The sequence below is a fragment of the Semicossyphus pulcher genome, unplaced genomic scaffold (genome assembly GCF_022749685.1).
Source record: "Semicossyphus pulcher isolate SPU_LCO1_2020_fin unplaced genomic scaffold, fSemPul1.0.p SCAF_9, whole genome shotgun sequence".
Lineage (NCBI taxonomy): Eukaryota > Metazoa > Chordata > Actinopteri > Labriformes > Labridae > Semicossyphus > Semicossyphus pulcher.
The window spans coordinates 20,183,687-20,198,187 of record NW_027211770.1 but is presented as its reverse complement, the minus strand read 5'-3'; the positions used below and the strand labels follow the sequence as shown (position 1 = coordinate 20,198,187).

Here is a 14,501-nt window from a genome sequence, read left to right as displayed (position 1 = left end):
CTGTGTCCCATGTGGGAATAACAGGACTTTACACCACACACTGACTTGTAATTTCTTAAAAGTATTTATTGAAATTTTACAATCCTGTTATAACCCCGTCGTATGACATCTCCCATGCAGAACTGTGATGAGAAAAAATTGTAAATACGTGTTGAAATTCACATTTTATCAATTTCTTAACTGACCGTCCCTTTCTGAAAACCTTTAAAAGCCCCAAAAATAGAATCTATAAAAGGCAAATCTCTCATAACTTTGCTTTATTTTCCTTTTTTCACATCCTCCTCGACCCCCCCCTCCCTTTTTCCCTCCCCCCCAAAAAGCCTGAAAACTAATCACACACAACATAAAAGTTTAGCTGCAGCACAGATCTGAAGTTTTCTCGGGCGCTTAAACGGAAAAATCTGATTCAGTTTAAAACTCTCTCCGTTCAAACGGCCAGGAAAAGGTGGGATCTGTCCCGCACGGGATCAAGAACCAGATTATATCTTATTGTTCTTCAGGGTAGCACATACACAACCACGGCAGAGATGAGATATTTTTACTCAAACCCACGAGTTAAATCTACCACCAGAATTTTAGGAGTTCTGTGTTTCACTCTACATGTAAACAGTTTCAGTGCACATTCACTGTATAGGGTTTCACTTAAATATCAGGTGGTAAATTGAACACAGTGGCTTTTAGGATGAAGTAACATCAACTTAATAAAATAAAACCTTAACTAAAGGTGGGACGTTGACTCAAACCAAACTCAGATTTATTACCTAATGCTATCTGTGTATCTTCAGAGTAATTACGAGGTGATTAGGGTACAGGTACATTCACTACGCTTAGCGTGGCTGTTTGCATTGAGAGGGGGGTGAGAATTCCTCAGAGGTGAAAGAATCAAACATCAAGTAAATTAATGTCTCAAACCCTATTTTAAGATTTATTTTACAAGTTTATTAATTTGTCACAAACATGAATGCGCCATAATAATGCATTTTCTTTGACATGTTAACTTAAAAACATTTTATTTGTAAAGAGAGGGAGTCAGAGACCAGTTCAATTGCATAGCAATTTAATCCATGTCCAATAAGGACTCTTTCCCTGTCACAGGGAGAGGCCCTGTGGTCACTCTCAATCAGCGTTTTAAATCGACCAAGACAATATCAATAAAACTATTGATAAACGCTCACTATCTCTAATAGTGACCATGTTCAACAGGCATTGTAGGGTCTTAAAAGAAGCCAGTCCTACACACCATGACTAAATGTCCGCTGTACCTCCCCATCTAAACCACCAAATTACAGTAAATACAAGAAGGGCAGGTTACTCAACAATCAAATCCAAGGTTTGTTTTGTGTCAAGTCAAAGGCTTCCAGGCTCATGTCGGGTAGGTGGTACGGAGAATCTTGTTGAAACGGAGAAAAGAAAACAAAAACATGAGAAACATGCATGGGGTAGGCTTTCCTAATGCCACATACTGAGTGTGCACACAGACAGGCACAAACGCAGATCTCTAGTGAGAGCCCCCCCTGCTCGTGCAGCGCGGTGCCTTTCATCAGTCCCACGGGGCAATTTTTGTCAAAAGCAAAGCGCTGCACGAAGAGCGAGGGCTTCACGCCGAGATGCAGCCTATACAGACACCAGTCTCCATTTTAGGAGAGGGTTTCTACTACACATCACAATCTCTATCCACAGTTTGAAGTTCAGTCTCGGAATGTCAACAGCAGCACGTTTTGTCTCTCTCCGTCCTTTCGCGTCCCCTCTGTGCGTCACTGCAGGTCTCGGTCTTCCAGGTACCTGTACTCGAAGGTGAACCCCTCCTTCTTCCTCTGGCCCCATTTCTCATAGTCAAAGTAAATGTAAGTGCCCTGGAGGAGTGACAGAGTGGAAACAACAAGCAATCAATCAAGATGCAGACCACAAATGAAAAGCACGTGCTTTACTTAAACCACCCCCGACACCTCCCTGTGCACTCCAGCTCCATTTGCACGGTTGTGTGGAGGGTCCGCCGCATTCAGAGCTATCCAAAACCACTTAGTGTGGAGTGGGAGTGGGTTGTAAAACCTTTCAACAGTGAGTCTGCACCAATGATGAATTAGTGACCGTGTGTAACAGCATGTTATGTTTGTCATAAAAGATGCTGTCAATGTAAGTTCAATTTAAATACTCTTATAAACCTAGACTACTATTATTAGGGTAAACATTTTTAATGTTATCCAAAAGTTAACGGCTTAAAGTTTACATTATATTCAGGATTATATTAACACTTCTTTAGTTCAGAAAATGGTAGAAATGTTCATTTGGTTGTAAAGTGGAGTAAAAACAAGAAGAAATAAAGGGAAAGAAATTGTCACCAAAGAAGCTTTTTTTTCCTCTTAAAGGAGCAGTTCGCCCCTGGAAAAAGCCACTGTCAATCGAAGCTGGTGTTCTCTGTATCAATAGAAGCAACAATATTTGAAATTGACGCCATAGCTGTGGAGAAAGTTGTACCAACAGCTCGTGGTTTTGCCCATTCTACATTCCTACAACACCCAGCATGCATTGCGCCCCTCCCTCTGAAAGGAACGGCCCAGGGAGAGATGCTGGAGTAAAATACTACCGTTCCGATGCAGGCAATGTCTCAGAACAGTACAGAATCTAAAATACAGCGAGAATATACTGGTGGATCGTCTAAAAAATCTTCAGGTCTGCAGTCTACATTTCAAACCTGACGATTGTGAACGAGACATGACATCGGAGGCGGGCGCACTAGATCGATTAAGTGTAGTTTAGCGAGCTCCCTGGCCTCCGCCAGATGACGCGTTTTACGTAGTCCGTCTCCAGGGCCCATTGGAGAAGCAGATAGTATTCTCCAAAGGCACAGAGCCAAACTGCAATTTTTTCTCTACCATAATCACATTAGCTCCTCATAATAGCATGATAGGACTGAGGTTGAAAATCGGTGAACTGGCCCTTTAATGTGAAGTGATTGTAATAGATCTGCCTCTGGATTATTTATGTAGCCTGGTGTTAGTCGTGTGACATGAAACCACACAAAAAGTTCCTGTTTCTGTGGGAGTGAAGGGAGGTCGAATCAAAGCTTGCTGATGTATTTTATACACTACAGCTTAACAAAAGGAGGCTTCATTCAGCTTTCATTTTGAGTTCACTCCTTGATTGAGGGGAGGGGAGTAGAGTCCAACTGAAAAAAGGCCTCACGTGTACTTATACTAGTTTGCAGAGAAAACATGAACTGGAAATGAACTGTGTTGAGTCTGCACCTGTTCAAACTCGTCAGTGATAGTCTTGGGCTCCTCGTGCCTCTGGAACCACATCATGTACTTGGTGTGAAACCTCCATGACTGCTTCTTCAGAGCCTTGGCAGACAGATACTGAGCCTTGGTGCCCTGAGAGAGGCAGCAGAAATACACCATTAAGATTACAAGTGAGACTGGAAAACACCATGGGGAGTGGAACAGGGATGTTGACAGGAAGTTGACACTGAGTGGGAGGGTGAGTGTTTCTTTACCTCCAGGTAGTAGAAGATGAAAAAGAGCGTCTCTGTGGACAGTCTCTGGTAGAACTCTATAGAGTCAGAATGGTGTGGCGGTATCTGATGATGGAAGGGCAAGGTGGGACACGGGTTCCTCATCAGGTATTGCCTTTAGGACAGAAGCACAGTTGGTTATAAATCAACAAAAAACACCCGACACTGGGACACTCAGAGAAAAACAGCAACATTAAAACCAATCAGATCCATACAAGTGAAGGTAAGTGTTTAATTTAATTTGCTGTCAACAAATCCCAGAAAATCTAACCCTGTGTGAGTTTGTGGCTCTCAGCCCAAAGCCCATTGTTCATACGTGAATTCATACATTTAAGATAAGATAAGATTTATTCATGAATTTACTCATTTCAGCAGCACACATTAAGTAAAGTGCTCCAGTAATGAAAATAGACAAAAAGTAAAAGGTGGCAATAAAAAGACAAAAAATATGACAATATAAATAATAACAGTAACAAAGTAATTAAAAAGCTATTACTACACTATGTTCACATTTGTCCTTGTTGAAAGATACGCAGGGGTTATTTTTCTGCACAGAAAATTCATCATTCAGTCATTTTAACACTAAAAACCGCAGAAAGTGGGACAGAGCTGCTGTAACTGGCTGCCACTCACGCGGTGCCTGGACCGGATTATGATTATTATTTATTCAAAAAATGAAATCTCCTAAAAAACAGCTGGAAACTGGATTTAAATGACTTAAATGTTACTTTAACAGGATCAAAGTATAACGGAACATTTATGCGTTTATGTCAGATTTGGACAACGACGGAGCTCTGTGGCACATCAGCTGTATCAGTTACAAAGACAATACTTTTAATGTTATCTTGGATTTTGGAAATAAAAAAAATAGATTTATCCATTCAATGGGTTGTACTAAATGTGCAGATAATATTATACAGACTTGAAAAGGTAAAACAAACTGAGTGGTTATGAAACACGTTCAATTTAACATTGATTCCCGGATATGACCTACAAAAGCACGCCAGACCGTCAACGTGGAGACTGACTATATCTGAAAAAGCTATTTACTATGCATGTCAAAGCTGCAGACACGGTCAGATTCAGGAGATCACAAGATTTAATTCCCCAAATGTTGCTTTAATAAAAGAAATTAAAAATTAAACTATTCTGTTTACTCATGAAAATATTTATGAAATAATCAAGGTAAGTACGTAATGCAAATAATGTGGCGCTCTCACCTGATCCTCTCAGAGTCAGAGGGGTGTGGCATGTGTGTCCACGCAGACTCCTGCATTGCCTGCTGGTAGAGCTGGTCCTTGGGGAGAGGGGTGGGGCCAAGTGGACAGACCCCGAGCGAGGGGGGGATGCTGACTTCCGACACGGACGGCTGAGGGGCGGCGGGTGTGCCGGGCGCTGCAGATGAACCAGAGAAGATATCTACAGGACGGAGAGAGAGTGAAGAGTTGATGATACAAATCTGACACATGCTCTCTGCACACACACTTTGTTAAGGTCATGAAGTTATCAGAACAAAAGTGGATGAGTTAAATCCGATCATTTAGTTTGGCTAATCACAGAAGAAAGAGCTCCTTAATGTTTACTGAACCTACGGACTATAAGAGGCTTCTAATAACGTCAGCATTGTCGACTACTGCAGCTGTTACAAGGTGCTTTGGTGTAAAAACATTCACTTCCAAGTCAGTGTAAAAATGTCTGACTGTTCCGACCTCTGTCTGTTAGATGCAGGTTGGGAATCTCTCCATCCAGGCCGGATCCCAGCGCTGCTCTCTCAGCCATCGCCTTCAGAGAACTGAGAGGCTCCGGGGCCTGAGGTGAGAATGAGACGGAGACAAGGTGAGAACAGGAGGGGTGATTGATTCATGGTGAAACGAGAGATGGGAAAAGCTCACAGTTTGGGGCATTTAAAAGAGGAAGGGCAGAGTGTGGGGGCATTAGGAGTGAAATACCAGGGCAAAACATGACTAAAGAAAACACACTACTACAGTATAACAGCTGCTTCAGTTGATCCAAGCACACAACAAACAATAGTCCAAGCTGTCTATCTCTTATGAGCTGTAAGGTCCCATCTACAGCAGGCTACAATGGCCTGCTTTAGATAAAGTGATCTATGCCTTTAAAAGAGAGATGTTTTCTGTTGCAGCGAACATGTTGTCCTACATTCCTACAGTGTCCAAAACTGCCTTCTTTGTGGTGTGTTCAGCAAAGAGAATGAGATTTGAACATATGCTTTAGTAAGTCCAAAATATATCTCTGACATTATTTATATCTCAACGTATGATGTGTAAGTGTGGGCTTCTGTGTTTGGTATAAATGTGGCTCAGAGCACATTTATATGAAACCTTTAAGCCCAGAGGTTCGTGGGCAGCCAGAGATACATTTTTAATAATGTTATTGTCAGCTGAGCACGTCAGTGTTATTATAATCATTACAGGAAAGATAATGGCCCTGAGGGATGCTGGATGGTGTAATGTCCACACTATTCAGCAGATACGTACGAGTCTTCCTTTTTATTATAGTTAATATAAATAGTCTAGAAAGTATTTTATCTGCAGTCTGACATCCGTGTCACAATCACATCCTCTGTTAAAAGGCTGCAGCGACACCTGATTATAATCAAATTCTGGCGACTCGATGTCCCCGTCCTGTGGCTGTGTCAAACGGCTCTGTCTCAGTGTCTCACCTTGAGGCCCTCAGAGGCCTGTGTGTAGGAGTGAGGCCCGTTGAGAAGACTCCCTCCTCCGGGTGTGCTGTCTGAGAACGAGGGGGACGGAGAGCTGGGAGGCAGGGTGATGGAGCTGATTAAACTGGGTCCATTGTCCATCCTGAGTGGAGACAACACACGTTAACAACTATCTTGAAAAGAATAAGAAGAGTGCAGAGTTTTTGGACTCAAAGTAATAACTCACGGCTGACTGGTTGACGAACTGAGAGATGATGGTTGGCTGCTTTGTGACTGGCTCGGTGTGCTTAGAGCTGATTCTGTGGAGCTCTCTGCCACCACAGCACTGTAACCTGCGGGCAGGAGAAGGACAAGTTAGGGAACTGCACAGGAGACATTTGTGACAGATGAGTAAAAGGTTCCCACGTTAACAAGTTAACGTACTTGTGCTTCCATTTTGCTTCAGCCCACTGGGTGGTCTAGCTGGAGCAGTGTTCACTCCGACTCCTCCAACCACACCGACACTTCCTCCATTTCCTCCCAACATGCCGACTACTCCTGGTGTAGTGCTGACAGAACTCGGGGGCACCTGAGAGACACCGGGGGCCACATTTTGCCCAGGAACCAGCCCCAGAATACTCCCACTCAAAGAGTTGTGGGCCGGGCTGGAACCTAGCAAACCGAGCCCCGTCCCCGCCCCGTTGGTGGTGACTCCACTGGAGCCGGAGGTGGGGATGGAAGTGCTGCTCTCCACTGAAATGCTGGACTGGGTGGTGCTGTTCAGAACCAAGCCTCCTGGTGCTGCTGCCTGAGCGTACGGGGTAGGCGTGGAGCCCGAAATGAGCCCTGCTATTGTGTTTAGAGGAGTGGGGTGGCCGCCCAGACCTAAACTGGACAGTTGGCTGGCGCTGCTGGTCCCCGTCATGCCAACTTTGCTCAATCCCAGCCCCAACCCGAGTCCCAAACTGGATGCCGGTGAGGGCCCGGATATGGGCTGAGGCTGAGAATTGGGAGCTGACGAAATGGGCGTGCTGGGTGTGGGAAGAGAGGGGGCGATTGAGGCTGGGAGGAGGGGGTTGCTAGGTGGGCTGGGGGTGTTGTTTGAGGGGACAGAGGGTTTTGTCTGAGGTGGCTGCTGCTGTTGCTGCTGCTGCGGTTGGTTTGGAGGCAGAGGTTGTTGCTGCTGTTGTGCAGGTTGATGCTGATGTTGCTGCACCGCACTGCTGAAGCTCCCTATAAGACTGCTGCTTGTGGGGACCGCGGAAATACCTCCGACTACGCTCGCCATGGACACGAGGGAGGACGACGAGGAGGACCCAGAGGTGGTGGAGGAAGAGAAGGAAGATAGCAAGGATGGGGTGCCGTTCTTCACAGGTGACTGAAAATGACAAAGCGCCAGAAAAAAACGATTTCAGACAAAACTGTCCAGAGGGCAGCTCAAGCTGTAAGACGTGTATGAGGACCAAAGTTTAATGTGAACTATAAAGCCCAAATGTGCAGGAGAAAGTACAAACTAAAACAGAAGTCTCCAACCGTGGTCCAACAGAGAAAACCCTTCAGCCACCGAGACTCCCCAGGACCAAGGATGAAGAGCGCAGCACTAAACTGTTCATCTACTGGAACAGCACAGATGAGAGCCTCTCACCTGACTAACTTCACTGTCTGTCGACCGTCCCCTTTTCTTATCGTCCTCTGAGTTCTCCTATAGGAGGAGATACCTTGATATGACAATCCACTTTTTGAAATGTTGAATCAGAAAACTGGTCAGTGGATTAGAACACAATGGATCTTGAAGCAAACTTGTTAAAAGAAATGTGTCAGAATGTACTTTTTAAACCCAGCACCCTTTAAACACCCAGAACAAAGTTTGACTGAAACAACTTACAGCAGTGCAAGTGGCCGGGGATGGAGGGATGGGTGAAGAGGAGGTGGTGGAAGTGGGAGTGCTGCTGGAGTGGAGATACATCTCATCTTCAACATTACCCTGACCTGACGGAGAAGTTGCCACTAATGCTGCAGCTTGGAAAAAACAGACACAATTAAAACACGCATTCATGATCAGCAGCTTCCTTTCAAATGAATGAAAAACACATCCAAACACTCCAGTGGCTCTACTCACGGATGTCTTCCAAGTCCAAGTCGTCATACAGGAACTCGTTCTCCTCAAAGTCCGGGTCTTGAGAGGAATCAATGTAGTATTCAACATCATCTTTGATCTTCTGGATTGAATCCACCGGTATCGAGTCATTGTCCAGCATTCGTAAAATTGTCTCCAACATTCGAATGTGGAATCGATGCCTCTCAATCAACCGCTTGAGCTCCTCGATACGATCTTGCTTCTACATGACAGAAAAAAGACAAGTATGTGGGTTATGTCAAACTTTTAACACACTACATTTGAATGCACCTCACTGGATAAACATGGTAATTTCAGCGTTTTACTATGACTGTGATAATAAAGATCTTTGCATAGAATAAGACGGGACAACTCACCTCTTTATCTCCCTTCTTCTTCCTCGTCTGAACTGAAAGAGATTCCACCTCACTTTCAAACTGATCCACCTGCATATTTAGAGTGTCTATCGTATTCTGCAGATAAAGAGGACAGAAAAAAGACGGTTAATAGATTTGATCAAAGTTTCCACCGAAATTTGGAATCAGCTGTCCTTGAAAAAAAACTGGTTGTTAATTTCTTTGAAATTTTGACATGATCTGTATCTTCTTCATGCTTTTTTTTTTTTTACCTTCGGCAAAAAGTTATCATGACAAATTCAACAAACACAGGTTATAGTGGATGCATTACTGTTAGCCACTGTCCCGTTTCCTCCTTTTCCCTCTGAGCTGGATCCACTTTCTGCGCGAGCCCCAGGCCTTCTTTAGAGTACGCTTTTGTTTTTGTTTCCCGTTCCACCACTTTGAACCGCTCCATTTGCTAAAGAAAGAAAAATCACACAAGCCATGTTTTAGTGAGCTGATGTCTAAATGCTAGACTTCACAGAGGCAAAAATAACTTATAAAAAGGGAATGATGAAGCCTACCGTCTCTATAAGTTTGCGGTTCTCGACTAGCTGCCTTTTGTCTTTGATTTCGTTTGAGGCCACCCATGTTTTTATCTGATCTCTCAATCGCTGGAAAGAGGACACATGGTGAGAATACTGACACACATTACCACGTTCAATGTCACATACTGCTAATCAACAGTGCAATACAATGGACAGGTGCTTGATGACTTGTATTACCTGTAGTTTTTTAATCTCTTTCTTGAGGTCAGCCTCGTATTTTTCCTTCTGATTTGCATTTGCTGCATTGTGGAGCTGAATTGATGATAAGTGAGAAATATAATAAAGGTTTGATGCATCATTTAATGAAATACATTTTCAAACAAATGCAGGATGCAAAGGTCTCTTACCTTTTGCCAAATGTCTTCAAACTGTTCTACACCTTCAGCTACTTTTTTCAAACATCTATCGATCTCACCTGCAGGGACAAATATATGTGGTCCAACATCACGGTGCATACATTCTTGCAAAACCTAAAAGTTTTCAGCAACTTATTCAATAAAAGCAAAATAACTGCTGGATGAAATCAGCCTAAGTCTGTGCAGCATGGCAAAGCTGGACGGTGTGATGGATCAATATTAGTTTCACCAGGAGTCTTACCTTGAAGTTTTCTCTTGTCAGCCATGGCTCTGACTACGACAATGTCCACATTCCGTCTGTCACAGAGTTAACTACGCAAAGAAACGTGTTTCAATATGTCGTTCAAACAAAAATAAAAATCCATTCAAAAGAGCAATCAGTACATCGGTTCCCTGAGAGTGAACCTGACGTTAACTCCAGCTAGCTGCACAGTTAACGTTAGCTGCACAAATAGCGTTATTTATTTACAATTAGAGGATAGTTTAAACCACAACTTTTGTATAAACGTTTAACTTTCCTTAAATTTTCGTTAATATACCCGATCTTGCTTTACCGATGTGACTGACATGATTGTCAGCTAAAATTAGCCACCTAGCCTGCTAACGTTAATACTAGCCAGTTACTTAGCTCGTACACCTCGCTCGGTAACTAACTGGCCCGTTTCAAAACAACTACCACGAAGCGTGTTGATGTATATATGTCATATTCATGCATCATTATTTTGGGGTCCAGTATAGCTAATATATGGTGGTTTTGCGTCTTGAAATGCACAATATATCAGAATCCGTTTTAATCGTTAACCTGCAAGCTAATATTGCTAACTGTCTGGCTAGCTAATGCATAAAATGCTAGCTAGCAGCTTAGCTAGCCAAATTTAGGAAAAAGGGAAACTGGGTCAACCCGACCATCTAGACTTATAGTTGTTTACGACATTTACCTAGGATATGGGCTTTCGTTTGTCTTTTTTCAAATACAGCCAAAACTAATTCCAGAAAGTCTTCTTTACTTCCAATTTGTGTTTTCTTTTCGACAAGCTCGCTCACTGTAATGTAGCTGAAGATGGACGGTAGCTAAAATCCCACCTCCGCGTTTAGGCCCCGCCCTAAATCAAATCTACGAGATCTGATTGGTAAGAACTCACGCCTGTCACCAAGGGACATCCGCTTGACTCGGGTCCGACAATTGGCTCAGCCGTCAGATGAATTCATTATGAGGACAAAACCAAAAATACATCTGAAATCAGAAAATACTAATCCTCTTTCCTGAAACATTCATATATTGTTCATCTTTATCAACTACAAACATCGTTACATGGATACAGACACAGATTTTTACATTAAAAATATTTAATTGAGACAAATCATGAACCAAGAAATCATTGATATCATCCAAGAATGGATTATGAATTAGTAGAAGTTTTTTACCCTACTATTATTGTATCTGAGTTGCCAGTGATGACAGTGCACAGTTTATCACTGGTCATAATTATGTGTTGTCAGTACAAAATATAAAAGCAAAAATAATACAAAATATGTACCAGGAGAATTAAATTTTAGTTAACGTTCATTCGATCAGTTCACAATGTTCAAGTAAAAGTACACACAGTGCAAAACCTGGCTGAACAGGAGAAGGCTCATCTACTAAACAGTAAAAGAAACTGTGCTCCTTTATCATCATCATATCCAGGGCAGTGCAACGTTCAGTGAGACAGAGAGGTTGGACTGGGCATTTCTCCAAACTGTGTCTCTGCCAACACTGACATGTCTGCTTCAGCCTGGAAAAACAAGCAGAAAATAAGTCAGAAGAAATCAATTATTCTGCACTGTCAGGTGTCTGACTGTGTACATGAAAAAAACACAATCAACATTTTAAATCACTCATTCATACATTCAGAATCACACACGCAACAAGACACAGAGCACTTTGTGAGAATAAAAGCATTAGTATACTTGATCTTTATCCTTTTCTTGTCGTGGAATTCGGTGCCTCCTCTTTTTTGGTCCAGCAGCGTGATGCAAAGATGCAGACGAAGCAGAACCGGACACACCATTGAGTCGGTCTTCCTCCACTCCAGCAGCAGGATCTAAATGTGCTCCCGACTCATCCTGGAAGAGCAGGTGAAAAATTCAAACGAACATGAAAGAAGCTTCTGAATTTTGGTGGACACGCAGGTAGACATGCATCAGAAATGACCAACAGAATTTAAAGTGCATACATTTTCTTCCACCATATCTGCCTTGAGTTTGAAACCACAAACGTTTTATTGTAACCATAGAATGATCTGCAACCGCACTTACAGAGTGCGTACTTTGCATGTACTATGCATACAAATGGCAGATAGTTGAACCTTGACCCGCTTGCTAATAAATCCATTGCAGTCTGTAGTGCAAAATTGTGTTATTGTTGTTAAAATGGGTCGCCTTCGAGGTACAAAGCATCACTCATCACAGAGATGCACATACAGTTTGAAGTCAACCCTGAGAGCTTTACTGGTTTACTTTGCGGTGCATATGGTAAAAACTTGCATGCAGAATTATATTCACATCAGTGAAAATGCACATGCATGTGCTGTGCACATGATATTGGGTCAAAATCGCAAAAAAAAGCCTGCAAGCTTGCATATTACAAAATGTGACCAGATGTCAAAGGACATCCTGGTATTTCTGGCACACTGCTTGAGACATACATGTGATGGTTTCTGGTATACTCAATAGTTTGCTAGTATGGGTATTGGATCACAGCCAAAGCGATATTATGGCATGGATGAATTTAAAAAAATATATTCCAAGCTGCTAAAAACTATTTCCAAAATCTGGATGTTTAAGTGCATTCTTCTGTTCTTTAAAATGCACCTCATACGGCTACCTGTCTGTCTAATTCTCACCTCTAGAAGTATCGTGAGCTGGGCATTTCTGTAGTCATCCCCATGAGCATCTAAAGTCTTCATGAGAAACCTGTAAGATGAACTTAATCATAAAATGGGCAAACACATGGGAAACATCTCAGAAGAATGTTAGACTGTGATGGGGTTTTGTACCGTCTCTCCTTCTTCGAGCGCCGTGTAATTCTTTGTACTTGATGAAGGCGACCAAGAATCTTCTGATTCACCTGAAAGACACATTCAGAGTGACTACAGACACACTGTCATACTTAAAAAAGTAACACCAATATATGTCCAATATCTGATTGTTTACAGATATACTGTATGTGCTATAATAAAACATTGAGGAAAAGTAACAAAATAAGTGGCTGAGTATTTTTCAATAAAATCCAAAGGCATTGCTGAAAAGAAAGCCTATTCTGTCCTTTATTTACAGTTACACAATCATATCAGTTGACCTGGATAAAAATGTTTTATAAACTAGTGCTGGTTTGAATAAAAAATATACATACACATATAAGTACATACGTATGAATTACGTGAGGAATCAGGAACTAAATGACAATAGATCCAACTATGACCCATATTCTTATGTCACACACAGGAAGGAAGTGTGTGCAAAATAACATAAGATATGCATGCACATGCAGGCTTGCACACACCTGTTCGATTTCTTTACATCTCCTGTTCAGAGCCAGATATTTCCTTTTATCAAGAGCTCTTCTCTCTTCATCCTCTTGTGCTGTACTCTCCAGCAGCTCATTGCCTCCTGGACCCAGCTCCACCTGGAGAAGAAAACATTCCAACAGGTCTAAAGCAAAAATTCAGTTGTTGAATCTCTTACGATGAGGTTTTCAGACAATAAACATTACAGAAATGACCTTAAATCCAAGCATATCATTCCTCCACCCATTAAACTTCAGACATATGACCCCACTTTTTAAACAAAACACTCTTAATTCAAATATTTGTATACATTTATCACATTTGTGGCATATTTAACTAAGGTGTTGGCTCAAGAGTGTGATCGCTTCTTTAGACCAAACCATATATTATATTCTACATTTGCAGGCCAAAAGCTTGTGTTGAATTTGGTAATACTAATGACAACAAAAACAGCTATGTCCAATGCTATTCATTACCTTTTTATTACCTTTGAGATTTAAAGACAATTTCAACAAATATAACAACTTGATTACACATCTATTAGCATACTAAGGACCTACAGAGGCTGGTATTTCTAGTTCTGTCCACCATTGAACTGAAGAAGCCTTTCGGATGAAATTCGACCAAGTCCAGTTGCCTTTTGGATTAAGCTCAGAATAACTAAAGTGTGCATCCTGACTATATTACCTAACCTACCTTTATTTCACATCAACATTAATATCATTATGACCATGATTATTGACATTACCTCCCCTGGTCCCAGCTCCACACCGCCAGGCTCCAGCTCTGCTTCCAGGATGTGTCCTCCAAACAGAGGAGGGAGGGCCAAACCAGAGAAATCCTCCATCATCTGAAGAGAAACAGAGACATATAACTGCATTATAGTTTTAAAAATATATAACAATAATGTTAGCACATTACTGAATACCTTTGCCTGCTGGTCGTATAACTAAGAAAGCTAAAGATATTACTTTTGACCTTTGGTAACTTGTTATAAACATCACTGACGTTTTATTGGGTAAATTGGAGTAATACGTGAATAATCGTCGGATAAATAACCTATATCATCCAATACAGACTATCATTATAGCCAACATACTATACATGTACCCAGTACTTACATTTTTTAATTATCAGTCCAAACACGCCGATGTCTGCTCAGCAGCAGCTGTTTCAAATCTCCACTGTAACACGTTTCATGAGGTCTCTCTACTCTATAAACTGCGTATTAGGTAAAGTGGGTTAGCTAGCATTATTTTCTGACATTATACTTGACTGAAATCAAACATAAAGCGAAGCAGCTCCCATTTCATACCTTGGTCGCCGATGCAATGTTTTTATGCGACGGGCGCCGAAATTTGA

The 14,501-nt window shown here is 41.9% G+C and overlaps 2 protein-coding genes across 2 annotated transcripts; both read right to left on the bottom strand.

The window, feature by feature from the left end:
* Nucleotides 1–303: 303 nt before the first annotated feature.
* cnot3a (CCR4-NOT transcription complex, subunit 3a) lies at nucleotides 304–10,640 on the bottom strand. Its single transcript, XM_069656683.1, has 18 exons — nucleotides 10,530–10,640; nucleotides 9,833–9,903; nucleotides 9,583–9,650; nucleotides 9,413–9,487; nucleotides 9,212–9,301; nucleotides 8,977–9,105; nucleotides 8,667–8,762; nucleotides 8,293–8,512; nucleotides 8,059–8,192; nucleotides 7,819–7,875; nucleotides 6,618–7,551; nucleotides 6,421–6,526; nucleotides 6,195–6,336; nucleotides 5,221–5,320; nucleotides 4,732–4,930; nucleotides 3,494–3,626; nucleotides 3,246–3,371; nucleotides 304–1,853 (listed from the first exon to the last, which is right to left on the bottom strand). Exons 2-18 carry the CDS (start codon nucleotides 9,855–9,857, stop codon nucleotides 1,755–1,757), a joined length of 2,733 nt encoding a protein of 910 aa, XP_069512784.1. The 5' UTR covers nucleotides 9,858–9,903; nucleotides 10,530–10,640; the 3' UTR covers nucleotides 304–1,754.
* A 276-nt stretch (nucleotides 10,641–10,916) lies between these two features.
* tfpt (TCF3 (E2A) fusion partner) lies at nucleotides 10,917–14,457 on the bottom strand. Its single transcript, XM_069656314.1, has 7 exons — nucleotides 14,261–14,457; nucleotides 13,888–13,989; nucleotides 13,136–13,258; nucleotides 12,630–12,700; nucleotides 12,477–12,546; nucleotides 11,542–11,697; nucleotides 10,917–11,366 (listed from the first exon to the last, which is right to left on the bottom strand). The coding sequence occupies exons 2-7, from the start codon at nucleotides 13,987–13,989 to the stop codon at nucleotides 11,292–11,294; spliced, it is 597 nt and encodes a 198-aa protein (XP_069512415.1). The 5' UTR covers nucleotides 14,261–14,457; the 3' UTR covers nucleotides 10,917–11,291.
* Nucleotides 14,458–14,501: the final 44 nt, after the last annotated feature.

Bases quoted from the DNA above. Each gene is read 5' to 3' on its own strand.
- cnot3a (XM_069656683.1), bottom strand. From the start codon at position 9,857: ATGGCTGACAAGAGAAAACTTCAAG. The intron at 9,651-9,832 runs GTAAGACTCCTG...TTGTCCCTGCAG, and splicing joins TGACAAGAGAAAACTTCAAG to GTGAGATCGATAGATGTTTG. The intron at 3,627-4,731 runs GTGAGAGCGCCA...TCTGTCCTAAAG, and splicing joins TCTGACTCTGAGAGGATCAG to GCAATACCTGATGAGGAACC.
- tfpt (XM_069656314.1), bottom strand. From the start codon at position 13,989: ATGATGGAGGATTTCTCTGGTTTGGCCCTCCCTCCTCTGTTTGGAGGA. The intron at 12,701-13,135 runs GTGTGTGCAAGC...TGTGTCTTTCAG, and splicing joins GATGTAAAGAAATCGAACAG to GTGAATCAGAAGATTCTTGG. The intron at 11,367-11,541 runs GTATACTAATGC...TTGTTTTTCCAG, and splicing joins AAGAAAAGGATAAAGATCAA to GCTGAAGCAGACATGTCAGT.